The following is a 27,497-nucleotide window of genomic DNA, read 5'->3' on the forward strand; positions in this document are numbered from 1 at the left end:
TGCCCGTTTTGATAATTTGAGCACATCTGAGCATTGAAATTGTAGGCGAGCCTCGTCCTTTGTGGTAGATGATATCATAGCTAGAAATTCATGATAGTAAATAAAAATAATTTGCCAGGAATTCGTTTACAGTAAATGATGTACTTCCCTCAGAGCTGGCCTGTGTATTTTTGTACTTGTTCCCGTAACCATGGAGACCCTGTGCAGAACAGCTTACATCCTAGAAATGAAACAGGAAACTGGCATTTCTTTGATAGCTGGTATCACCCTTTATCATACTTGTCTGAGTAATGGAATTGGAAAAGGTTGTAAACCCCAAATATCTGGTGTATGAAAGGCTGCTGAGGAAGAGCTTTAGTACCAGCTGGAATGGATGATGTATACACTTTAAAGCAGTTGCCTGCTATATATTTTGCCAGCAGTTTTTGCCAGTAAAGTGTCCTGCCAGAGTCGTTTTAGTGTAATGATTAGATGTTGAAGTACTGTTATCCAGCCATAGCTTTTGACACGTTATTCCTGTAGCAGAAGAAAAGTGCTTGTAATTGACCTCTTGAGTATTTTTTACTGTTGTTCAGGAAATGAAGTCACGTGGTTTCTACACCAGGAAGACAAGAAATGTGTGACTGCAGAAAATGCTGTGGGGGTTTTGACAATGTTTTCACACATTGCTGAGATCTAGCTATATGAGATTAAAAAACTTGAGTTGTTGTTGCTGTGGATGCTACTTGCAGTGTGAAGTTACAGGTCATTTTTATGAAAGTAATGGGCGTGCTTTTGGGGATACAAGCCACTGCAGTCTTGACACATTCGGGTTCTGACATTAGTCACGGAAACCCTGACAATACTCTAAACACAATAGAGACCGTCTAGCAGCTAGGTGAAGTTTATTACACAATATTGCAATCCAGCACATGAAAGAAAGGGCTGGAGAAGGGAGTAGAGGGAGAGAAGAAGTGTTTTGGCGTCCGTGTGCTCCAGTCAATTCATCCGGGTCGATTGGCCAGGCTCGCTGCATCATGATGTTTGGCACAAGTGAAAAATAATTACCATTTGTTTGGGAAATTAATAATCAGTTTGATTAATAACAGTATGTTTTGTACGAGCTGTGACGTTGATGCCTGGGGAGGGTTGAGTCAAAATATCCAAGGCCAGACTGTGCCAGACATCAGCATGTGATATATGTGTCCAATCAAAATATTTTGGTGTGTTGTCTTTAATTCTGTTGGTTATTGTGAACAGGTGTTGTTGCATGTGATGATTCACATGGAGCTGCACCTGAGTTCTGCGACACTTCCATCCTGTATCAGTGGTGGTCCTGGCATGGACCAGCCACAGACTCATCGCTGCAGTCTGAGTCATTTCAGCACATGCGTGTTTCCTCTTCAATGGCACATTTTCGGTTGCTCAAAACATGTGTGTGGATGCCAATAATTAAGTCGGATACTCTCTGAGAAAATGTGAAACTTTCTATTCATCCGGACAAATTTCTTTAGAAATTAAAAAGGCTCTCAGTTTTCTAAGTCTTAAAACAAAGTCTGGCGCCCATGTGCACATTGCAACAGGTTTTCTTGCTGTAATCATTCCTCCTATTCATACTGGCTGTTAAGAGATCCCTAATAAAACACTTCCAATGTAAGTGATGGAGGACAAAATCCACAGCCCTCCTCCTGTGCAAAAATACATTCCACAGTTTATCTGAAGTTAATATGAGGCTTCAGCAGTCTGAGTTAGTGTTTTTACTACCCCTGACTGTTGTCTGTTTTAAGACAGACTTGAAAAGTTGTAGAGCTATCCTTTAAGACAGTTACAGAGGACATTTAACAGTTAAACTAAAACAAAATGTCAGTGCTGATATGAGACGTAGCTCTGGGCTTGGGGGTATTGTGTTGGGACAGCTATATATCCCAGAGGCCTACTGCACGTGTGAGAGTTGGAAGTAGAGTGAGTTCAAGTAGAGGTTCGGGATATGTGGGAAAAGCCGTGGGGAGAGAAGGGATTGCCAGGCTTGAGAGTGATGAGTGAGGAATGAGGTTTCAGCTTTAGGTGGATTTCGCCTGGGAATACAGCCTGGGAAAATTTCTGATCTCTGTTTCCTGTGTTGAGCTGTGAAAACCCTCAAATGCAGCATTATCGGGCAGTTGATTCTGGGCTATGCCCATGACGACAATGCTGTGTCCCTATATCACACTGTAGCACAGAAGATGCGGGAAAAATTTAAAAATGGTTTCAACAAAGCCGCCTAGCCTCAGATACCAAGAAAATGTTTTATGCTATATAAATGAATAATTCTACATTTAGCTTTTAAGTTTTAGCAATACATTTAACATTTATTTCGATGAACGCCGTAAATCATATTCAGCTGTTATTTTGCCCAAGTGTGGTGGGAGAGAGCACAGACCTGTTCAGACCTGCTGAAGTTTTACAAGTCAGAATAGCTTAATATACTTCCAGACACTCATTTTTCAGGTTTGCGAAAAACATTTAAGACAAATTAAAGTTAGTCTAAATTTGATTTTGGTTTTCACAAATTAGCCTAATCAGAAACACCAGTAGAAAAGGGGTGGGCAGGTAAAGTACAGCAAATGAGCAACACTCGCATAAACTAAATCAACTTTTGTCAGTGACTTCCAGCTAGGAATTGAGGGTGATAGTCTTTTGTGTTATGTATTATTTCTCCGTGCCCTGAAGTGTTGTTGTTGCTGTTGAAGGGGTGAGTCATTCATGCTGCTTTTGCCATGGATGGTTCATGGGGGAAGCCTTACAGAATGTGTGGTCGTGTGGAGGAGCAAAGTATTTCCTCAGAGCATCAGTCTTTCAAGCCTGTCTGCGTGCTCGGGAAAACACCAACCATTATCGCAAACCAACCCATCAGTCATCATTTATCTGTACATTTCTACAAGGAAAGTCATAAGGAGTTTAATGAATCACCAGTCATTTACTTCATTTCACTTTTTAATTTGAATGCCAGTTTAAGGTGTACTTTTAAAACCTATATGGGTAAAAGTCAGGTGATACATATTTAGGTGTTTAGTCTGATCATGTTAAATGTTCTTTTTTTGTGTTGCAGATCACAAGTTGGCTTTTCTGTGAAACGTTAGCTGGCTCAGAAGACCTGAAGGAAAAAGGCAGAACATCTTGGGACTACAAAGTCCTTAATCAGCTGATATCAGCATCAGATTTTTCACATTGAGGTAGGTGTGGTTTAAAAAGAAAAAAAAAAGATGTACTTTGCCCGTGTAAGAAAATTGAAATAGAGATGTTGTGTGGTAGTCGTGCGTCTGTGAGCATCACAGAGGCTGCTTATTTTAAGGATGAGAGTTTACCGGAAGTGTGTGTGTGTGTGCGTGCGTGAGGGATTTGGGTGAGCTGTGTGTGCGTGGGTGAGCTGCGGCTTTCTGAGGAAAAGAGGGGAACATATGCTTTATTATTTGACACTCAGGAGATGGTGTGAAACAAGTCAACGATGAGTAAGAAAGAGCAAGGCATGCTGTGCCTTCTGGGTAGAAGTGCTTTTGCATGTATGTGTATGTACATGCACACAGATTTGTGTTTGTTTTGACGTACATGTGTGTATATTATCTGCTGCTGCACTCTGGCAGAGAGTCGGCATGTTCCAGCGTGTTGGATAGGCCTTTGATGTGTCAGCTCCAATACTTGGATGTGTGGTGCGTGGATGTGTGGGCATGTCCCACAAACACGCACTCCCAAGTGGGTCCACTGGACACCTCCATAGTACGCCTCAACATAGCATAGTGGCAATGCCATCTCAAAACTATCTACTAACAGTGACCAGTAAGCTTTAGTGTGGCGCTCAGTGTTACGCATGTAATGAAATTACAAGGTTCAAGGTTCTTTATTTGTCACATGCACAGAGATACAAGCAAAACACGCAGTGGGGTGCTCAGGCAGTTACTGTACAAGAAAATAAAACAAGAACAAATAAATTACTAGTGCAAGATATACAGCGGGGTCCAAGAGTCTGAGACCACTAGTCAAGATACTTCTATTTTGCATTTGCATTTTTTTTTTCATTACAAATGAAATTATTTGAGTGTACAAAAAATGTACAGGAATTTCAGAAAATCGTAGTATTTGGTATGTCCCCCTTTGGCTTTAATGTCCGCATGTACTCCAGCTGGCATGGACAGACACGGAGTTTGTGCGAAACCTGGTGACCCATGTTATCCCATTGTCCAGGATCTGACAATGTTCCAAAGGGCTTCTTGTGATGTCACAGACTGCTTGGCTTTCTGAGTCTTCAAGTACCCCCATAAATAGTTCAATGGGGTTGGGGTCAGGTGACTGTGGAGGAAAGTCCACGACAGTCAGGACTCCTTGGTCTTCTTTGGTCTTCAAGTAGTTCTTGCAAAGCTTTGAGGTGTGTTTGGGGTCACTATCCTGCTGCAGTATGAATCTGTATCACTGTATCTCCCACATCCTTACTCCGAGTCTGCCTCATGACCTATGATAGTGTGTCAGAGGCAGATTCATTGTTCTCACTGCTCTGGAGTGCTGTCAGATAGAGTAGATCTTAAAAATCTACACTCCTATTTTAAGATGCCTCATGAATTATGGGTTCAGTATTAAATGCGTCATTGGGAGGCTGATCTGGGCTCCTACCAGCACGTCACAGCACACACACACGCATAACCTATATTAGCAACTTTCTCGTGGGTGTCCAGCCAAACCAGAGTGAGCCAGTAAGCAAGCGTAGGCAAGTTTTTGTCTTTTTTTTTTTTTTGAACAAAACTAATTCAGCCATGGGGTTTTCTATGAATGTTCTGACACAACTCTTGGTGATTTTCTGTTCCTATCTTAGCTTTAGACAGAGGAGTCATTCAGCTCAATGTCTTCTTTATGGGGGTCATTTACCAGTTGGATAGAGCCAATCCTTCCAAATCAAATTAATATCAAGTGAGAAATAATTTAACTTGTTCTGTTTGAATTATCCAAAGAAGCTATTCGGTAGTATAGAATCCATGTCTGTGCTATTTCTATTGTCTTTAAAATACTCCTTTCAAACTCCCTGCAGTGAGTTCATCTGGCTCCATTCTGTCATCTCAGCCTGGCTGTCCAAGCAAAGACCGGTACTCTCGGGAGTGGCCTAATTTAAACTTCTCCACTGTTTATAGATATAAGCTGATTGTATAGCAAGTTTGGGCTCTGTTTATTTAGGCTTGGGCCCTGTGCGCAAATGGTAATTGGTGTGAGTAAGAGGGACTTATTGGACTGGTGTTGACATCCTGGAGACCATTAGGGAGACCACAGACCAGACCGGCCCAGTATCAGAGGGATGAGCTCATCTTTTCCATCCCCTGTTCTCCTGTTGGGAGGACTGGGTTTTCAGAGGGGGCTTGTAACAGGGGGTAGACTCTGGACAGGGTTTTGGGTCAGAGAATAGTCCAGGCTGACAGTGGTTGTTATTAAACTGGTGCTGCAGGGCAGGGAGGCAGTGGGAAATGTAGTCATACAAGACTGTAATTTCAAGTTTCAAGTCTCCGCAAGTGGATTTTCATTTTGTACTGGACTGACCTCTTTTAACTCTGCCTTTGGGTGGCTGGTACAAAGTCTGACTGAATATCTTCCAATGTGACCAACGTACCTATAACACTTGCTAACTAGCTAATTAACTGACCACTGATTGATCGCATGACCTGGCACCTAAAATATAACACGTCATTACTATTTGTCCCAGAGAATTAATACCAGAAAAAATACCATTACTCGTGGTATAGAACCTTTAAAGCTAATGAATCAGAATTAAAACCCCCCAGTGGCATCAGACTAAACAAGCCAAATTCACCTATGAGCTGGCAGTCAGCGTCCTCAGCATCATCAAGTAATTAGGAAGTGGGTGCTAATTACACAGAAAACCTTGCCGCTTGATGTGGTGTGTATGTGTTTCTGTGTATGTTTGGCTTGGCCCCCAGGGCAGCAAGTGGGGTTATGACAGAGCACAGTGTGTGTGTGTGTGTGTGTGTGTGTGTGTGTGTGTGTCTGGCAGTCTGGCAGTACCAACAGACAGACAGCATCATGAGTGGCTGGATGGCACGTAGGCACTCGACATGGCTCCCTGCCATCGCCACGCCTTTACCACCCTGCATGCCTTCCCCTGCCGCTGAGTGGAGAGTGCGTTGTTTTGGTTTGACTGCACTCACTGCTGCCTAATCTGTGGGTGGGTATTTGTCCGTGTACATTTAATGACTGCTGCCTAATCATCATCCCTCATCAGGGCACTTTGGGGTTGGGGAGAGATGGAGCAGGGTGGAGGTCTGCAGGGATGTCGGTTCAGCAGCGTGCAGGAAATGGCACGAGGTCTTGAGACATGAGACGTGACAGTTGCAACATGAGCCCAGGGAAGTCCCAGTATAGAGAAGACGTTTACTGAGTGGCATCATATCTGTAAAACACCTGCTCTGTGTTGACATACCTCAGGCTTAGGGTAGAGTACTCCAGGTAGGTTCGTAGCGACAAGGGTGTCACGTGTAAGCTTGACAAAAGGACAAAATGCTAAGAAATGTTCCCTACACAAAGTATAATCATTTATTCAAGTGAGACAATTTCTGCTTCACTAGACAGTGCTACAGTGAAAGGTGACACAGCATAAAAGAAGGGAGAGGGGCATGAATGAATACATATTTACTGCTAGCTGGCGTGTCAGTGTTGGCTAACTGTGGGTGAACCTGATGATTGGATTGTAAGAGAAAAGTCGCCCTTCTCTCTTCCTGTTGGCTTGGTTCACATCACTGCATGGTCATGTGCCACTGGGCTTTCCCTGCTCCTCAGTGCCCTGCTCGTGTAGTAATGAATTAGTGTCATCATCCTGCTCACCTCAGTAAGTGTGGCAAGAGGTGGAACCTAAGTGAATTGGGTTCAGATTTATTTTTATTTTTTTTAAATCAAGAATTTCGGTGCTTTTTGACTTAAAACAAAAACAAAAAAAAGTTTTGCATCCAGACACACACACACACTCACACTATGTAGTATCACTTTTTCTTTTGTTTAACTTGGCCTGTTGAGGCCTGCAGTTAGCACGCCTGTCTGTCTCAAAAGCCATGAGCTGATGACCCGCATAAGAAAAATTATTTTAATGATGAGCCAAACTTGATGTATCCAGATGGCTCATTTTGTCCGACCAGCAGCCAGAAAAGTCACCATTAACCATGATATGAAACAAAGAAAAGCAAAGCAAAAAGCAAATCTTCACATTTGAGAAATTTTACCCTGGAAAGGTTTTGTGTTTTCATTTGATAAGTAATTAATCAGGTATCACAATTGCCAGTGATTTCTTTTTTATTTTTATTATTTGGTTTGTCTGATCAATCAATCAATCACCAAAATGGTTCAGCACTAGCTGTCGCTGGTGCAAAGGGAAGAGCACAATTTGTGCAAGATTGCTATTTTTGTTTTATGGGGAAATTGGATGGAACTAGAACACATTTGATAAATGATAAGCAATTCAGGGACCTGAAGTGGCATCACCATACCTCATCCTGCGCTCCCACTGGTTCTTCACTTGCCAGATGATAACGGCAGTTTGCTGCTAAATGCAGCTTTTCCTTCTTTACTGTATTCATACAGTGACAGAGTGATGACCCATTTGAATTTGTGGTGCGGTTTTTGCTGGTGGTGAAAACTGTTTGGGATCTGCAAACAGATGCAGAGAGACAGCACTGAAAAATAGTCAGATTAGAGCAACACTGCACCCCACAGGCGAAAGGCATGAGCAAAGGTGGAGAGAAAGTAGGTCAGGGGGAGGGAGGTATAGGGTGCATGTATGTGGTTTGAGACAGATGCAAGGTAGAGGGTTGGAGAGAGGGAACAGGAGAGGTAGATGGGGTGGAGATGGACAAGAAGGTTTGATTTTTCTTTTGCATCTGCTGCTTTTGAAATAAACAGACTCACTTTCCACAAGTTTCTGCCATCTGGGAGGTATATGGAATGTGCCAGAAATAAGAGCATCCTTGTCCATATATTTCTGAATAGTAATTGCTGTCTGTCCAAATACCAGGGAGACTTCTCTGCTCTTAGGAGAGAGTGTTTTACTGAGATAAGGGACGGATAACGTGCAGCAAAGGGCTTGAATGTGACAATGAAGTGAAATGTTTATTAGATAGTCTCTGTACCAGCAGAGACTGTCATAGCTCACACTAGGATTAGGTTTTTCAGTGAACCAGTCTGAATGTGATGTGATGTGCAAATGCTGCATCTGGATACTGTGAAGTCAAAAATACTTCAAGGTTTTTACCTGGATTCCTCTTTTCACTGTGTTTAGTGAACATGTGTGTGTGTGTTTGTGTTACTACTGATGCCTGTTACAAATTGTATGCTTTACCGTCTCTGTACTGTCCTTGAAAAACGGAAATTGAGAGCAGCTGTAGAAGTGGATCAGAGATGGAGGGGTTGGAGAGGAACTGCGTATGGCATGGAAAAGAGCACTGTGTTAAAGTGAACAGCAGATGGCGCCAACAGCATGTGATTTTTGGGTTCTTGTTGGGAAGTAAATCAAATCAAAACAAATTCTTGGTCCAGTTCACCAGTAATTGACAATGCCAAATGTCATTTTAGGCTATCTGATTCTTAGTGTACGACCCTTTTTACATTTAAAAAATAAAATTGAATCAAACAGATATTTCAGTGAATCAGATGCTTGACCTTCACTGCCCGGCTCGTCTTTCCTCCTGTGCCACATTACTATTCTCCACAGGTTGTGTTCTTGTGTAGCCGTGAATATGCCTTCGCCGCTACACTTGCAGTTAAATGATGTGCTGGTATCAGCGTCCGCGTACGTGCATGTCCTCTGAGCAGCTCAGTCTGGCAGAGTCCTCGGTTGCTCCTCATTCTCGTCTCCCTCTTCTCTTTTCCAGCGAAAAAGCTTTGTCCTCCGTTCGTCTTCTCCCTTCTCACCCCTCTGTCTGGCTGGGGTGAGAGCCAGGGGGTGCATGGAGAGAGCTGTAAATGGCTGAGGAGCTGTGCACCGGCTGGTTTCGCATCGTTGCAGGTACAGTAGGTAAAACCCCCGTCTTGATCAGTACAGTACAGCATCGACTCAGCAGTGAGAATGTGGATTGTCAACATACCTGAAAATAAGGGATGTAGGTTGTTTTTTTTTGTTGTTGTTTTTTATATATATATATATATATATATATATATATATTCTCAGGTGGTTCACTCAGATTATCTGATGCCTGTGAAGTGGGTGGTGTGTGTCTTATTGTGAGTGTATGGATTTTAACTGTAGTAGTAAGTGTGTGTGCGTGTGGCTGTGTGTAATATACGTACTCATTAACCTTCAGTTACTTGTAAACCTCACTGATATGTTATTGCCATAACATGTGGATGTGGGTGTTGGTGTGCTGGAGAGTGTCCTCTGGTGCATCAGGGAACACTCTTGGCACTGTCATTTAGAGACAAAAAGAAAGTTGTAAGGGAGGAAGAAGTAGGTATTCCCACGGCATTCAAACATACATCATTCATTTCCCTAAAGCTGCATGCTCCATCTACCCTTTCTAGATGTCCTGACTGTCCATGCCTTTTTTTTTCCCCGTTTTGCTCAAACTCCAGATGAATATTTGATACCAAAGCCGATTGATCGAAAACAACATTGAGATCATGCCATGTTAAATCCACTGGCCTGGTCATTTAGATCTTTGCGAAGGTCGCCATGTCGATTCATCTGTTACAGTAACACTGAAAGGTTATACGAATGTTATTTTTCACTTAGTGACAATAGGGAGAGTTGTCACTCTCAATTTGCAGTTTTTGGGGTTCTGCATCTAAGTTCATCTAAGTTAATAGTAAGTGTCACATGGCGTGTACAAGAACAGCATGAACAACAGGAGTTTTGGCTGTGGCTGCACTGTTTTTAATGCTATTAAAAGTACTGTAGTTCAAAATTTAAGTGACATGCTGAGGCATACTAGACTGGGGGGGGGGGGGGGTGTTGGCAAACTGCTCATCAAGATGGTCATAAATGCCACCTCTCTCTGGTATGTTATGCAGAAAAAGCCCACTTATCTAGAGTAGTGTGGGTGTGATTCTCTGTCCTCTCCATAGTAAATGACATAAGTGCGTGTCTTTATTCAGGCTGCTTCACTCCTGCAGCTCCAAAACAGAGCTTATAGGGCATTAGGCTTTATTTAGCAAATCCCCCCCCCCCTTCCTCCTCCCTTATTCTACACTCCTCCACTAGCTGGCATGGCAGCATTTGTCAGCTGCATAAACACCATATCTCTTTATTTGTACAAGTAAATAGTCAAATATCAGCCGTGGAAACTAGACAAGTACTGTATGTTATTACAGTACACAGGAAAAAATGTCTCATAATATCAATACTCTTACCTCCTCAGCAGTGAGGCCTCAACACCAGCACAATGGTAATGATCTCCCCATGAGTCTCAGTGAACACTAGATGGCAGTGCAGGAGAAGACGCTGGTCGTCCTGCAGCCAAGGGAGTGAGCAAGGGAGTGAGCAAGGGTGAGACGAGGAGCAATGTTGAAGAAAATAGGAGAGGGAAAGAGAAATGATGGGGAATAGAGATGAGGTAGATAAAGACAAAAGGAAGGGAGGCAGCAGAAAAAATCAGAAAGGGGAGAGGGTCATTAAATACAGCGTTGGAGTGAGGTTGGAGAGGAAAGGACAGGGGGGATGGGAGTTAAAGCTGGGGGCAGGGTGAGAGTGTGGGGACCCTCTTCTTGGGAGCATCTGCTGGGTGTTAAGACAGAGGAGCTGGACATGGAAAGACATGAAAGGAGGGAGGAGGCAAGTGACAGAAGGAGCCACGTAAAGGCAGCTTGACAAAAGTAACGGGGTAAAAACAGGGAAAAGGGGGGAATCAGTAAATGAAAAGGGGAGAAGTGATAAATGAGAGAGAGAGAGAGAGAGAGAGATTTGGAGGGAGGGAGTCTCCATCACATGGTCTTAAGCGTGACTTTGGAGGATTCGTTGGGCATGGAGAGGCACGCGGCTGGCTCTTGTTAAGCTTTACTGAGGACAGAGAGCTAGATAAAGGGGAAAAGACATTCTTATTTGTCCCTCTGGAGGAAATTAGTTGCCACAGACTATAGGATTTCCCATAAACACGCAGTATTTACAGTATACATCCATATATGCATATGTGTACAAAGTCATCTATGTGAACACCCATACGCCTCACACTCTGCCTGCTCTTAAAACTGGATATTTTGTTTACACCTATTTCCTTTTTAGATATTGCTTTCTATATCCTTAAAGGTAGGTTAGGTCAAGGCTAGAGAGTGGTGTCACTGTCAGAGGGCTCAGCAGATTTATGAGGGCACAGCCTGACATAGTAATGCACACCCAACTTTTGGCACATTTTCCTGCGTATTGATCTTCCTAGTGAGGCAGGAAAGAAATACACAGATTGGTGGCTCTGAAAAAGTCATTATGAACCAGTACTGAAGTTTTTTTTCTCTGTGTGTTTGCTTACAGATTTCTCACGTTTTTGTATGAGAATTACTGAATAATACTAGGAACAAATGAACAATAAGCAACTCTTAGCTGGTGGTCAAAAGGACTCTCAAGTTCTCTTTCATGCGAAACATTTTGCATTTGAAATAAAAGGAAAAAGCAGCCCATGTAAGACTGACAGTGACAATATTAAATATTGTATACATTAATCTCTCTCTCTTTGATTGTGTTTAGTTTGTCTGACTTTGCAAACTGAATACATTGGATTTTAATGTTAGGAAACCTATGTGTATGATTCATAGAGAAAAAGGGACATCTTATATTTGAAATAATATAAATTACTAAGATTTTAAATGAATACATCTTGTTATCATATGTACTTCATGGCTCATGACTGCTGCTTGTGACTATGATGACTAGTAATACTATCACTACATTTAACAATAGAAATACTAATTCTAGCACTACTGCTAATACCATAACAATAGACTCAATTGCTTGCTGTATTAATTCCTGGTTTGTTCCCAGATTTGTGTTTTTTGGTATCACTTCACTGTTTCTGTTGTTGTTGTTGTTGTTTTGTAGGTTTGCCTAATTGTCAGTCCACATAAACATCCCCCCCCCCCCCCCCTTTTCCCTCTCTTTCTCTCCACCCTCTCATAGATAATTAATCGGCAAATGCACGCACAAACACAAGCGCGCACCCCCCCCCCCCCCCCACCCCCTTTCATGGGCCCTCCCTGCTTGTTGCTTGCAGCTGTAGCCTGCGTTGCCGTAACGTCACGCTGATCGATCTTCACCCCTGCGCGGTGGGAAAGCACAGAGACGGAAAAAGACAGCAGAGTGAAACAGACTGGCGGAGAGAGGGAAAGGTGGGAGGGAGCGGGGAGAGGAGGAGAGAAAGAGAGGGCTGAGTTAAACCACACCTTATTGCAAGGGGGGCGGGACACAGGCAGGGGCACACAAGCAAGCTACTACGGGAACAGTCACTGTGCAGGAGGGTGCAGGACAAATATTTTGTGCAGTGGTGTGTTGGCATAGAGTCTGTGTACGTGTGTGTGTTCTTAACATGGGTTGTCACTTTGCTCACACCTGCATGTTACTCTCTCCGAGGGCAAAGAATTAATGTCATTCACCGCTGGGCAGGCTCGGCACACTGCACTGACATAAGGTAGGGTGTAGGGGAGGGGTGCATGTGTGTGTGTTTGTACTTAGCGTATTTGTGTATCCTCTGTATTTACTCTGTACATGTCTGGTGTTTTTTTGCCTCTATTTGGATGTGTAAACATGTGTGTGTGTCTCTGTGTGTGTGTGTGTGTGTGTGTGTCTCTCTCTGTGTGTGTGTGTGTGTGTGTGTGTGTGTGTGTGTTGTGTAGTGTAGTGTAGTGTATACGCACCATTATTTGTCCAGCAAGAGAGGTTACTAATGCAGCGTTCTCTTGGGCTATGGTGTCAGGAGATTCAAGCTGTAAGCCATGTGACTCCACAGAGAGCTGCAGGGATTGGCTGAGGCCATCTCTGACCTCAGCAAAGTGCCTCCGCCTCTCCTCAACACTACCACCCCCCTTGCCAAACACACATACACACACACACAACCCTCCCTCCCTCTCAGTCTCTCTGCCTCTTTTATTTATTTATTTTCCTCCGGTTAGGTTTTCCCCCTCCTCTCAGCATCCTCAGCTGAATGTGTAGGTTAGAGCCGCAGTAGCAGTAGCAGCAGCAGCAGCAGCAGCAGCAGCAGCAGCAGCAGTAGCAGCATCCATGGCTTAAGCCCCAGCTCTGATCGGCAGCTAGCCCGGCCAGGCCCCTACCCCTCCTCTCTCTCTCTTTCTGTCTCTCTCTGTATCTCTCTCCCTCTCTCTCTCTCTCTCTGTCTCCCTCCTGGGCTAGTTGACAGGCGACGTCTGGGGGTGTCGGAGGCTCACAGTTAGCCAGGGCGTTAGCCACATGCACACGGCTGCTCTGCTGCCCATCAATTCTACTGTATCTCTCTGGTAACCGGGGGCTTCTTCTCTTCTCCCCCTCCCCGCACACCTCCTGCTTTCATTTCAGGCTCCTTGGAGATAGAGGAATGCAAATCTGCAACCATGATGGAAGGTAAGATGAATTTCTTTTTTTTTATTATTATGCTGTCCCGTTTTCTGTTGTAATTTAGGGTAATCCCCCTTTATGTCCTTGTCCTACAGCGCTTCGTCTGCTGGCAAGTGTGAATGTGCGTGCGTGTGTGTTTGAGAGGTTCAAATGTCATAAGCTGCCCTGCTATTTTGAGTGCATACATTCCGGTGACTTGCATGTTATTCTCAGGAAAAGGGCACAGCCACTGAATGTCTACCACAGAGGCACAATGGCGAGGCTAATTGAACCGTGTGTACCTTTTGTGAGTGTGCGTTTGCGTGTGTGCGTGCATATGTCTGAGCACCCCCCAACCCCCCTTTTCCCGCTTCGCATCGTAAAGGATTATTTGGATTTATTGTGCAGGAGGGCTTACGTGCCCAGCTGGCTCACTTGTATAAATTCTCTTTGTACGGTGTACTCTGAAACACATGCGCACACACATGCACACTCACAGTACTGTATGACTCTGCTATGTATCTGCTCACACTACATTGCCATTTTACCCAGCACTCGCATGGGGATTGCATGTCTTTACGGGAGGGTGCATGCGTACACCACCCATGGTTGGACTGATCCATCTCTGTTGGGTTGAGCGTAGCGAGGAAAAAGAGAAATGATGACTGTTTTAGTTTCATGTCCCTTTAATTGATGACATCATCAGGGGGAAGGCCAGTGATGGAGGGATGAATCCCTACAGCTCTGCAGCTGGCACACGAAAGCCTCCATCCGTCCATCAGTTCCACATGATGGCTCTTATTTCTTATCTTCCGTATTGTTCAGGCATCCTATATCTAACGACTGCTGCTCATTTGTTTGACCAGAACAACCTCAATATGTCGACTTTTACTGAATCAACCTTGAATTATGTAAGCTTTCATAGTCCCCGACACATAGGCAACATATTTGAGGCAGTGAATATGAGGAAATAAGGATCTAACAATAATCCAAAAAATGGGAAGGTCACTGTTGCTAACAGTATTAACACCCTGCAGTTACATACATTTCCTTATAGTGGTTCTCTTTTGTCCATGTTCCAAAAAAGTTAGACGATGTTGTCATTCAAGCCTGTTCATTCTGGTGCATTTAGTAAATGAACTCCATGCCAGTGTGTCTGCTGCTGAGGAAGACTCTCATTAGCTTGTTGTCTGGTTGTGTTAGAGTATGTGTGTCTGTCCATCAGTGTTTCCAAAGGAATGATGTTATTGTTGTCTGATCATGTGTTGGCTCTCAGTGATTTCACACCAGAGAGAAAAAAAAAACATGTTTCATAGTAACATAGTAGCCAGGTCATTTAAAATTTGGAGTGGGTTTGAAGGGCGGGCTGGAACTTATATATTGATTTTGAAGTGACGGGTCTCAGATAGTTAGCAGCTTCTAGCAGTTTGGTCTTTTCAGCCATACATCATTCATAGTCCAAAACCAAATTTCTTCTTATTTTGAGTGCTGGCTACCTGCTTGAAGCATGTTTCTGTAAAGATGTCATGGAGGGTGCTGTTATGATTGCTCAGACAACACTGTAGGCCATGAAAACAATCAAAGACCTATTCAGTCATTCAAACTTTATTGTACAGTACTATAAGGGAAATTTGGTTTTCCTATAGGGTAAAACAGTAAAGTAAATGAATTGAAATGATGACCAAATGGTACTGTAGATCTGTTCTGAACTTAACAACTTTCAAAAAGTCTCTTGATCCGTTTCTTGATCAGACCATGATTTGGACCGTTCTTCATGTCCGTTCCCATTGTTAACCGCCAGTGCACGCTAAATAAAGGTGTCATTACTGGCGTGCTGTGTGAAGTCAGAGTGGATCTAAATTTAAATTGAGTGAATTGATATGTTGGATAACTGTAGGAAACTGCCATGCAGCTGTATCATGAAAAAGACAAGCAGGTTGTAAAGGCAACAATCATAACGGCATCGCTGTTTGTCACATACACATCATTATACAACTGGTTTATTCCAGGAACTGCTCAGTAAGTTATAATTTGGATGATGACCATGATGAAGGCTGCACCCTTTCTGCCCTTGTCAGAATTAGAACAGAGCTGTTTTGGCAGCACACAGCCACTTTATGCACAGTGGTGTTTAATAAGCTCATGCTAATTGCACAGGTATAGAAGCACGATAGATAATTATGGATATTGGCTTTTTCAGGGCGATAATACCAAGACGGCACGATAGCCAATAGTTATCGTTTTTGAAGGTTTTGTCTGGGTGTTAACAGGTAATCCAGGTAGGTGCTGGGCACAGCAGTATACAAATCTTTTTGTTCTATTTTATGTACAGTGTTGGATCATGACACAAAATCAGAAAAGCAGAGCTGCACAAAAGTAATACAGTAACAGAACTAATTGATCCAGTAATAAGTTTGTTTGTTTTTCCAGTAAATAATTCACCAACAGTGCTCAGGAAGAAATGATGAGTTAATCTATTGCTCCCCCTCCCCTGCAAGTGTGCTGTCCTGTCATCGACTGCAATTGTCACGAGCCAAGTTGTTAGGTAACAGTAGCCAAGAAAAAAACAGACCGTCTGCAAACCGCTTCCCTACCATTAGCATGGCTAGCACAGGCTTAGCATGGACTGTGTGAGGACAGGATTACAGTCAGGTGTTAAAATTGGATGCTAATCCTTGTTAGCTCTGCTTTTTAAAGCCCCATGCCATGGCCAGCATGGTTGTCCCTGGGTAACACACAGGGTGGAAGACATGGGATGATTACTTCATTTTAGTTCAAAGGGAGAGAGGCAGTCATTAGTTTGTGCTAGTATTAGTATTAAAACAGGTTGTGCTAAATATAACTGTTGGTGAACTGTGACCTCCACATGATGATCACAATAAGGCACATTCCCTACAGTAAAGCCAAAAATCAAACATGCTCTCGGAGAAGCATTTTTCTGTGCTGTTTCTCCCCCTATAATTTATAACGGTGTAATAGCACTTACCATGATCGTTTGCTACGAATATCCTGGGTTTACTGCAAGTAGGATTACTGCATCTGTGGTTGTGCTGCACAGCGTACATCATTGGTAGGCAGATGTCATTTTAAGTAACAAATCTCCTGTATGCTTTTCTGTACTCACAAGAGCCTGCACTTGTGTATAATTTACTCAGCTCTCCTCAAGGTAATCGTACTGGTGCAGCATGGGATTCCTGATCCCTGTTGGACTTTGTGGGTAGGAGCTGAAAGGAGGAGGCTCAGGCATCATCAAGACTGTATAGATTAAATATGTAACTGTATAAGAACAGTGTATCACTTGGTGACTAAAATCAGTGTCTGCTTTTCCTTTTAATGTCAAGTAATCTGACGGGGCCTGACGATGGCTCATTTTTGGTTTGACGAATGGTTTATGGGTTTGTCCGCATCCATCTAACAATAACACCGATTGCAAGTAAATTTGACATGACATTTATGGTGTCCATGTTCCATAATTGATTTGGCATCTCTCTTCAGCTTTCATCTAACACCACCATTGGACAAAGTCACATATTATCTTCAAAGCCAATGGGTTGATTACCAGCTAATTTGCTGTTCATATTCTTGGTCCCCAGCAGATTAATCCTAATGCTTTAAGTGACCTTCTGACTTTTCCTCTGCCATTAGAATCAAGCCACACAAGAAACAACATCAATATCTACCAGGCACACACTGCAGTGACATTTTCTCATGCTCCCTAGAGTCTAATCATTTTGCGTTTTTTGACACTTCCCTCCACTTCCTTACACAACATTTCTCGTAATATTTTTGGTAAGTTGCTATAGAATTTGATGCTCCTAATTGAAAAGCCCATTTGATGGGCATTTCCTGTAACCCCTCCATCAGGAGAAAGTTAACATTGTAGTTCCTGCACTGATAAGCGCTGCAGCCTCTCGTGGCCACTAGCAAGGCTTCAGACTTGTAGTCTTGTTAATCCTAGTTAGGAATCAGACTGTCACAGGGAGGCCCAGTACTTAGAGCTTGTCGGGCTGAAACTTGGATAAACCCTTGACTGGAATGCTGCAGAGTAGAGGGCAGAGAGGACACAAGGCCATATGGTGGGCTCCACTTCATTCCTTTAATGGTGTATTGCCCGACTATATATAAATGATAACTTAATCAATATTTGCTTTTGTGGTTATGGCCGAGTTCGGGGATTCTCACATAGTTAAACACGTTATATCAGTACAATTATTTTGGTTTTACGATGATACAATTAAAAACAAATGAAGTTCTAAATTCCCTGTCTATCTGGCTTAGCTCGTGGCGCACAAGCATGCAGGGTCATATCCACTGACTCGGCTTGTCTCTTTCAATTGAGTTGTAATGAAAGCAACATGATATTGCTGCTGAGATCCCTGTGGAATAACCAGTGTGTGAGTGTTGTTTATGGGTCTAGTGCCATCACTTGGACAACAGTTTAACATTTAACCCATCACTTTTATCAGCTTAGTCAAAACGGGGTTATATTTCATATTTTTGATCGGTATATCATGAAATATCTAAATGTTGAAAGACCTTAGTTTCAGGATAATCAGCTATTCATGTGACAATACGCTATTACTTTGTATCCTAGAAGTTTTTAAAGCACGCTGGCATAAGCAAAATTGGAACCACATAAAAACATTAACAACACTTCGAGAGGCCTCGGAGATGGATCAGTGATGTCAAATAGCACATCTCCGGTCAACTGTGGCCCTCACTCTCACTCAGAAGGACTCTGCTGCCATATGGTTTCCTGGGTAACAACAGTGAGGCTGAGTCATGTCTGTTTTGGTAATGAGCTGGGCAGAGGCTCCCAAGTGCATATTCTCATTGATTTCTGAATAAATAGGTATTTGGTGCGTTGATGCGTGGGCACAAAAACATAAAGGATGGTGCACCAGGTCTGCCCATGTTGGCGAGAACATTGTTAATGGTATGTGTTTCCTCTTGAAGTGCAGATTGCTACTCTGCTCCCTGTTGAAGACCCAAATGAGTAATTTGATGTCTTGCCATTGGCCCGAACACATAACTCATGTGGGCTGATGCATCGGAAACAGCCCTCAGTGGCCTAGCAGAAATTTTATGATGGTATGAAACAGAGAAGCACACCGCCTGTGAATGTGAAATGCAGAATTGTATCTCGCTGCCATCCCTCGTTTGGTGCCACTTATTCTCCATCCTGAGTCATAGTTTAAGTCCATGTTCCTCCTGCTATCTAATCTGCCTTACAGCCATACACTGACCCACAGATCTACTCATCCACTTTTCATAGCAAATAAAAGCTGCATACATACACACACAGGCTTTAGATGGTTGTAGTGATTAATAGGACTTTTTGTATGTTCAGCCACCAGGCATACAGAGATTTAGATATCACAGGGACAGAAAGTCACCAACTGATAAAATGATGAAAGCAGTCATGTTAGGACTGTTTGTAGCTCTTCAGGAAATTCCTGTACTGGAGCGCGGTAGGAGTGTTACTGCTTTAATAACATGTAATTGTAGTGTGTGTGTGTGTGTGTGTGTGTGTGTGTGTGTGTGTGTGTGTGTGTGTGTGTGTGTGTGTGTGTGTGTGTGTGTGTGTCCAAATGTTAACTGTTTACACTGACATGTCACCTCAAAGCATGACTAAAATGCCAATGCAGGTGCAATGTTTTCCTCTTAAGACTTCCGGAGTGTAATTGCAAGCTGTTGAAGAATATGTTTAGGTGGAAAAATAATTAAATGTGAGCATGTTTTTCTGCTGTGCACAAATTGGTGTTAGATACTGTGTTAATTGAAATATGTACAACGGATGGCGAGGTGATAGACTGTAGGCTATTTCTGACGTTACGTGACAAGTCTGAGTCACTGACTTTTCCTAATAATAACATAAATGTGTGCATGGATGCTGACACGACATTAGACAGTGCGGGCAACGTGGGCATGTATATGTCTGTTCAATCATCAAAGTGGCACGTTTGTGTGTGTGTGTCTTCCTCACAAAGTGTGGCAGACGCACAGGAAAGCTCATTGTCGAGCGTGTCGCAGTAGAATGGGTCCATTGTGACTGCTCGACGATAAGTTTGACAGAGACCCAAATGAACTTTCCCACAACAAAGACATGCAGGGACAGAGGCTGAGGGGAGGAGGAGGCGCAGGGGAAGCAGTCTGTGAAGCAGTCTTGTTCATGTTCACACTAACACCAGATTCATTCATTCATTCATTCATTCATTCATAGACACAACAGCCCTTCCAAATACCATCTTGTTTTTTTCTTTTTTTTTGTGCTGACACGCCCACTCCCACACACACATAGACAAGCTTATGTAATGATGCCATTGAAGATTCTGAGACCGATAAACGGACATGTTTGTGTAGTCCGGTGGCAGCTGGGGGAAGATGAGGTTCCAGCGTAATCAAGCTGTTTCCTTGAATGACATATCAGATTCAGCTTGAAAAAATGTATTTGTCTAAAATGTCATCAGATAAACACGGCTGTTTAAACTGCTCAAGCTATTTGTGCGTTTGACAGGATCATGCTTTAACAACGTGGAGTAGATGAAAATGAAAAGCATTGCATTGTAAATCTGTACACAGCACGTAATGCAGCAGGTGATTTTCCTTCACCAAATAATGTTTTCATACTTTAAAAGATAATTATCCAATGCAATAGTACGGTGCCGAAGTGGTTTATTTAAATTGAAACGTCACACATGGCACATTAAAAACAAACAGGAAGCAGCACAGACTTGTAACCAACAGACTAGGGATGCTGTTTTCAGCCTGACGGGGCCCACACAGAGATTAGAGGAGCCTGCTGTCAAAACAGTAGGTGATTCGCTGTCAAAGGCGTGTGGTCTAATTTAGTCAGTGGCTCTAGTTTTATCATAAAAAGACGGTCTAGTGTTGTGGCTGCTGCTGTAACACCAATGCCATCACTGTGATGACACCATGGGCGCTTTTGTGTCGTGGTTTATGACAAGAAATGAGAAGGGAAAGTCTCTGGCGGATCCATCAACAGGCAGAATTCAGGCGAGAACCAATTAAATGTAGTTGAGTGCCCCATTGATGACCTTAATGCTGTTGCGTGCTGTGTGAAACAATACACAAGTCTCATTTGTACATTTGTTTTTCAGTGGAGTGCTGTGCTATCTGTTTGACTGACTCATCATCTGTGTGTCTCTCTCTCTCACACACACACACACACACACACACACACACACACACACACACACACACACACACACACACTACAAGGATGTGTTCAGGTCACAGGCTAGATCCTCTGTGAGCCTTACTCTGGATTACAAGGTCTCCCTGTATCTCTCTGTCTCAGTCCTGAGACACACACACACATTAAGAAATGCTGCTTTCATAATAGTGTCTTTTACAGAGTCCATAGCAGTGTAGCTAGGGGAGCAATCCACAGTACCCAATTAGAGGAGAGACAGACAATGAAAGAGACGCACAGAGAAAGGAGCTGACACAAGCTGGGAGATAGAAAGAGAGAGTGAAGAGTGTGCTGTATAGCCATTGCCAGTATGAAGCAGGTAAACAAAATGAGGAGTGGTGGAGATAGAAAAGAAGATAAAGTGAGTTAAAATGTCCAAGTAGGATAGCGTGAGAGTGCGAGAGATACATGGAGAGCAGCAATGCGTGTCAGAGCCTCGGAGGAAGAGGGCAAGACAGACGTATACAGACGGAGGGGAAGAGGACAGTACAATGATCATGAAAGTATTTTGTTGAGTCACTTCTTTGTTTGTGGCCTTTTTGGAGTCTGATCAGCACATGTGATGGGGAGGGGGATTTAGAAATTATTAAAGGGGGATGCGCTGTGTCCTAGATTTTGATTTGTTTTGTTTTGTTATACTATTATGTTACCTTTCTGTATCTGGATTTGCATCAAAATGGCAGCTTCAGGTACATCCTCATATTTCTGTGTGCACGGAGAGAAAAATCAGCTAAATTGTGGATGGTTTACTAATGCGTTGCTTTAGGTAGAAGGTAGTGCAGGTAGAAGCTTGTTCACATCAGTGAGCCTGCTGTGATTTTTTTTTTTTTTCTTTTTTTTTTTTAGTGCTCTGGTGGCATCTGTCTTCACTCCTCTACATCTGCTGTTCTCACCATCCTCTGCCTCATACCGTCCCATCTCCACCTGCATACCTTTTTCTTTCTTCAATTGTCCCTCACTCATTTCATCCCCCTGAGCATCTCCCATGTCCTGTTGTCCTGCTGATGTGGAAAACGCCTCTCTTCTCTCCTTACCTGCACCCCTTTCCTCCAGCAATGTCTTTCATATTATCGAAGGAGGGGTGGCTTGACATGGTGGCAGGGAAACCCTCAGGGAAGTTGGATTTATTTGGCCATATAATATTAATGTGCTTCTCTGCATAATGTATTCAGCTCCCAAGCTGACTGTTAGTGTTTGGCTCAATCTCCTTCGACTCTACTTAATTAATAAATGAACATTGCAGTTAAATGGATTAAATCCGTCTGCTCTTTCTCTTTGTTTTATGAGATAAACATCAGCACACATGACCATTATGAGTATTTGTGCAATGATGAGACGCCTTGTTGTTGTGTTGTTTTGGAGAACCCACTTACCTTCAACTTGCGTCATCTACTTCGTTTACTGGTTTCCTTAGTTTCCCAGAATACTTTTTCAACAAGCCCCAGGAAAATAGCATGACTTATTCTGCAACTGGTTACATGTCTAGGGATTGGGGGGGGAATTCGAGATGTCCACAAAGCAATTGATGATGATGATGATGGTGGTGATAAATTGACAATTATGTCTTGTCTGCATAGTATTTCTGCTATGGGTGTAGAAAATAGAATCTTTTTTTCACTCTTTGATTCTGAAAATTGACATCAACATCTGCATTTTGTCATTGATATTTTAGCTGAAGTATTTCAACATGACCTCACATCATCTTATATTTGTCCAATCTAGCAGCAAAAAACAAAGCAGTCCATGAAATACAAGATAGACAGCTGGCAACAGGCTTCTGTTTCCCTTCCTCCCTTCTGTCCTTCCTCCTTTTGATTTCATGAATATTTCTTTTCAATACCAGGTTTATTAGAAAAAAAGTGTCATTGTATTCGTCCATGCGTGTGTGACAAATCCCCTCTTTGCCATATCTGTGGATGTGTCTGGGTCTAGAACTCCGTGTGTATTTGTACTGTATGGCTACGAGCCAGACCAGTGCAAACAGATGTCAGTTTCAATCAGCGGAGGATGCACTAGCACAGTGACGCAGAGACACAGCTACAGGAAGAGATTAGCAGCGTTTAGATTGATACTGGTTGGGTTGAGAGATGTAGTGATGAGGGAGGGATTGAAAGGTTGGAGTGCTGCAGAGAGAGAGAGAGAGAGATGTAGGTATTTAGTGTGAGAGCAATGTGAGTCATGAAAGCGGGATGAACCGAGGGCTTCCAGTATGTGATTAAAGAGAGAAACACAGCATGTGTAGAAGTGTTTCGCCAGCTGTGTGTGACATGTTTTCAGCCTTGCACTGTTTGCGTGGAAAGTGTGTGTTTGTGTGAGTGCGAGCCTTTACGTGTCTGTACTCTCTGTGTACATTAGGCTATAGGCCTGGTTAACATTCAGGCTTGTGTGAAAGCTGAAGACAAATCCCTCTGCATAGTTTCTTCATTCATTGTTGCATGCAAGAGTTTCACACTTTGTAATTCACTGTGTGTGTACAGTACATGCACTGATTTGTGTGGCACAGTTAAAAGCAAAGATGTGTTTGCAGACATGACATGAGGGCATTGTTACTGGCCTTGAAGTTTTATCTTGGATGAGTGTGTACGTACTGTACGCGTGAGCATGACTTAAAAGTCGGTGGTGACATATCCGAGTTTATTGTCCCTGAGTCTGCTCTGTCTCAGAAACAGAAAATGAAAACAAAAAATAGGACTGTCTCTTGTCATGATATGACAATTTATACTAAAACCTACAAAACTACTGGCCTTGAGAGTACTTTGACCATAGCAGTCCAACCACTGCTTGCGTGTGTGTGTCTTGCACTCCTTCCGCTTCTGCACACAACACATTTATGTTAACATGAATGGATGTTCCCATAAAGGTGTGCATGTTTGTGCGTGTGAGAGATCATAATTGATGCCGGAGAGACGGCCCTTCTGCCAGTCGTTGTCCCAGCAGATGGATGACTCATAGCAGATAGGATTTCATTAGCAGACATCAGACCTTCCACAGAATAGAGGAGCCATTGATTTTCACCATATCAGCAGGGAGAGAGACGGAGGGGGAGAGAAAGGGGAAAGCAGGGAGACATGGGAGTTAGAGGTGCAGAGAGAGCGGCGACTGAGAGAAAACATCAGTGAAACTAAACCACACAAAGCACCTGTCATTTGTAGTCCCACTGTAAGACGCCACTGAGGAGTACTGAAAGAGGCATTGGCTGAACACTGATCAGTATCTGTGTCTATAATGAAAGATGGCCACAAAGGATTTTTGATATTCTGTTAGTCAGTGAGACATTTAGTTTTTTTGTTTTTATTCCAATATCATTCAGCAAATTGTTAAGATTCACCAGGAGAGGACTTTTTTTTTTTTTTCCCAAAAACGGCTGTACCTCAGCTGCTGTGATTCGGGTTTTTGACATACAGCGCTGCAGTTTGGCGTAGCAGTAATTGTTTCCGCAGCTTGTATCCTCAGAGGAGTTCCTCCACATTCGCCCCCAGACTGTTCCTGTCATGATTCCAATTAATTTTGTGATGGTTGTATAAAAGTCAGACTTCAAGCACCGTCATAAACAAACGGAAATGAGATGACTCAAACAGATTAATTTCTACTGTGTGATTATTTGTTGCTGAATGTTAGTTGTAAGTGTGCAGCCTTCAAGTGACTCGGTTATGTCAGAAAGTGTTTTGAGGGTTTACTGTGCCGCGTTGATGTCAGCTGAGAGTCCAGGCTTTCTTTTATTTTATCAGACGCCCCACTTGATTATGAATTGTTATAAAGTCAGCGCTGGAGAAGTGACGGACTGATAGAAGGCCGGAAATGACAGGAATGGATTAGGGACTAGAAAAGACAGACAGCACTGTTAGTTTACTCAGGTTGCTATCTCACACAGGGGCAAGCATTGCCAAAATAACCTGGAATCAACATATAGCCTGCAAGCCAAAAGGATTTGACCTGTTTGCGCTTTGCCAGACATGGAAGAAAATGACCGTCATGGAGGAGGGAGCAAGGCAGAAATAAATGGGAACTGGATTGAAGATGATTCACTGTGTTTCTCATTCCGCCACAGACTCATCACTCCTGCCAACTCTTAACCTTTTCTCTTCAGATTCAGTACCTCCTTGACCTCATTGGTCGGGGACTGAGTGAGATTCCTATTTGGTCATTTAGCATCCTTTCCAAGTGTGACCAGAGCGCAATTTGTCCAAATTAAAAGGGAGATTGGAGGAAAAGGAAGGTACTCCCCTCACTTTACCACAATGTTAACCACTATCTATAGTTGGTGAGGGCAATGGAGGAGGAAGAATGCCTTCCTGTCTTATTTCTTAGGAATTGAGCTGTCTCACTGGGCTTTTAAACACCAGCAGAATCATCTTTGAGGGCTGTTGGATGCCCCCCCCCCCCCGAAACACAAGTTTTGTTTTGTCCTTTCTTTTCCCCTCTGGCAAGTCATAAGGCTCTGTCCAAATAGTTTTTATTTGCTAGTATTTGTGAACTAAAATGGAGATTGTCATCAGCACTTTTCAGCAGCATTTGTGTTCATGTCGGTTTATTCCCCTAATGTTTTAAAGCGACGTCAGCATATCTTTAGCTCCTTTTTAATAAAAGTGGGAACTGGAATCTTTCAGTATCCAAGTATCCTGCTCCCCTACTACAGGGATACTGTGTTAATGAGTGTTTACTTTATGTACTGGCTCAAGTTTCTCATTTTAAAGGCCCTAAAGCTAACAGATCTCACAGTCATCTCTGATTCCTCAGTACAATTTAAAAAATTTATGCCCTCTGCTGCATTTCGTCGACCTAAAATTTTAACTCTTACAAAATATCAGCAGTAAGTCAGAGAGGGAGTGGGGAGCAGGGTGTAATCCAGCTCCGATCTCAGACAGTTTTAACCCTTTTATACCGTCTCAGCAGAGCACACCAGAGTTCTACATGGTGCAAGCTTGTATGCATCCGTTTTTATGTGTATTATTTGTGTGTCTGTGCATGCTGGTTCAAGACTGCTGCTTGACATGCAGTCACGCTGTCCTCCATTTTGCATTACTTTAGTGCAGCAGTTGTAGCAGGAATCTCCTGATGGCCCCTTTTTGTTGTTTTAGAAGTACCAGCGTGTTACATAACATGCAGTCACTAAGAACAGTGTCTTTTTTTTTTTTTTTTACCTTTGCACAGCTTACACAACATGTGTACACAATGTTAGCAGCACATACTCACAAGCTTACAGAGCAGGTAGGGCACAATCCTTAAGCTTTACTAAAAGAAGAAGACATTAGATTTGTTTAAACATTCTTCTAGTGCATACTGTCCAGAATGGTGGGAGAAGGATGGGAGTAAAATCAGTTCATGAGTCAAAATGTACTGATGCCCCATGGTGTGTGAGTGTGCACAACCAGACAGAGCCAGCAGGACGACCCTTGTTCCTTGCTGGGGGTCCTGTACTGTACTATACTTCAGCTTAGGATACAAATGACTGACATAGGTAGATACAGTCTGTATGTGTAGCCTCACTCAACCTGCAAGTTATGTAAGATTTTCCATAACATCAGATTGCTGGGTATTAGAGTGACACTGGAATTGATGGTGTGTTCCCTCAAAGTGGTTCCAGATCTTGTGGTTCATTGTGGTTTCTCCACATCCCCTCGCTCTTTCTGCCTCTCGCCCTCCCTGTGTCGCTTTTGCTTTCATTCCCCCTCCACTCCTTTTTAGAGACAAACACAGCGCACCACCTATAGATGATGCCAGTGTTTTTTTGTTTTTCTTTATTTGAGGACTGTGAAGTTGAGAAGATGCAGTCAGGTTTTTAATAAGCCCCTGTTTTAATGAAGCATAGACAGTCAGGACATTCCTTTTCCAACCAAAAGCTGACCAAACCTATAATCTGGGTGTGAACAGGGGAGGGGTGGAGTCAGCGGTCTGCCTTAACCAGAATGAACTGAGATTAGATTGTTGGGAGGGAGTAAGGAAGATGTAATCCACAGGAATTTGGGCCAGCTTTTTAGGGTCCCATCTCAATGAGAGGGACAAGAGATGGAGGAGAAGATGGAGCCTTTGTCGCTTCATTTTAATGTAAGGCTTGTCACTTCTGTGTCTCTTCAGAGTGCAGAGTTGACACTGTTGTTTTTGTCCTTCTCTCATTACCTCCCCCTTTTTCTGTCCTCATTTTCATAATTGTTTTTCTACAAACAAAGTAATTTCCTGTGCTCCCCTGGGGCACGTGGAAGGAGGACGTGACCAGCCTGCATCTGAGCTACTGATACATATCAACTTTCTGTCAAGCCTCATCTGGACAAGGCCACACACACACACACACACACACACACACACACACACACACACACACACACACACACACACACACACACACACACAGTCTGGTAACACATTGTGTGCAGAACTGCTTACTGCTCATGTGGAAATTTTTCACTCTGGGCAGCCTCATAATCTGACTGGCAATCTACTGTATGCCTCTCTGCCTGTGTCTAGTTCCCTCTCTCTCTCACACACACACGCATCACAGCACACACGCTCACATGTCTTTCTCAAACAGGCAAACAGACCATGTTCGAGTCGTATAGCTGGCATGGTAACTGAAAGACGTGTGACTGGCTGCTGGGAAAGCAGTGCCCAGAGATCCCTCTTTCGTGTCTCTCAGTTGCATCTTTTTTTTCTTTCTTTTCTTTCCCCCCTTTTCTCTCGAAGTACACAGATTTTGTATAGAATTAACCCAGACAACGCAACCAGGTAGACAAGACTAATAAGCCTGTGGAGTAATTGAAAGTTGCTGGCCTGATCCCTGGTAGT

The 27,497-nt window shown here is 43.1% G+C and overlaps 1 protein-coding gene across 1 annotated transcript in view; it reads left to right on the plus strand.

The window, feature by feature from the left end:
* Window positions 1–12,476: 12,476 nt before the first annotated feature.
* Window positions 12,477–27,497, plus strand: part of sgip1a (SH3GL interacting endocytic adaptor 1a) — a 54,904-nt gene continuing 39,883 nt past the window's right edge. Inside the window, exons 1-2 of the mRNA XM_070908284.1 lie at window positions 12,477–12,602; window positions 13,484–13,528. Coding sequence (XP_070764385.1) covers window positions 13,519–13,528 — 10 coding nt within the window. The 5' untranslated portion in view covers window positions 12,477–12,602; window positions 13,484–13,518. The remainder of the gene's footprint in view (window positions 12,603–13,483; window positions 13,529–27,497) is intronic.

This window comes from Enoplosus armatus, chromosome 7, assembly GCF_043641665.1.
Source record: "Enoplosus armatus isolate fEnoArm2 chromosome 7, fEnoArm2.hap1, whole genome shotgun sequence".
In the NCBI taxonomy this organism is placed as follows: domain Eukaryota; kingdom Metazoa; phylum Chordata; class Actinopteri; order Centrarchiformes; family Enoplosidae; genus Enoplosus; species Enoplosus armatus.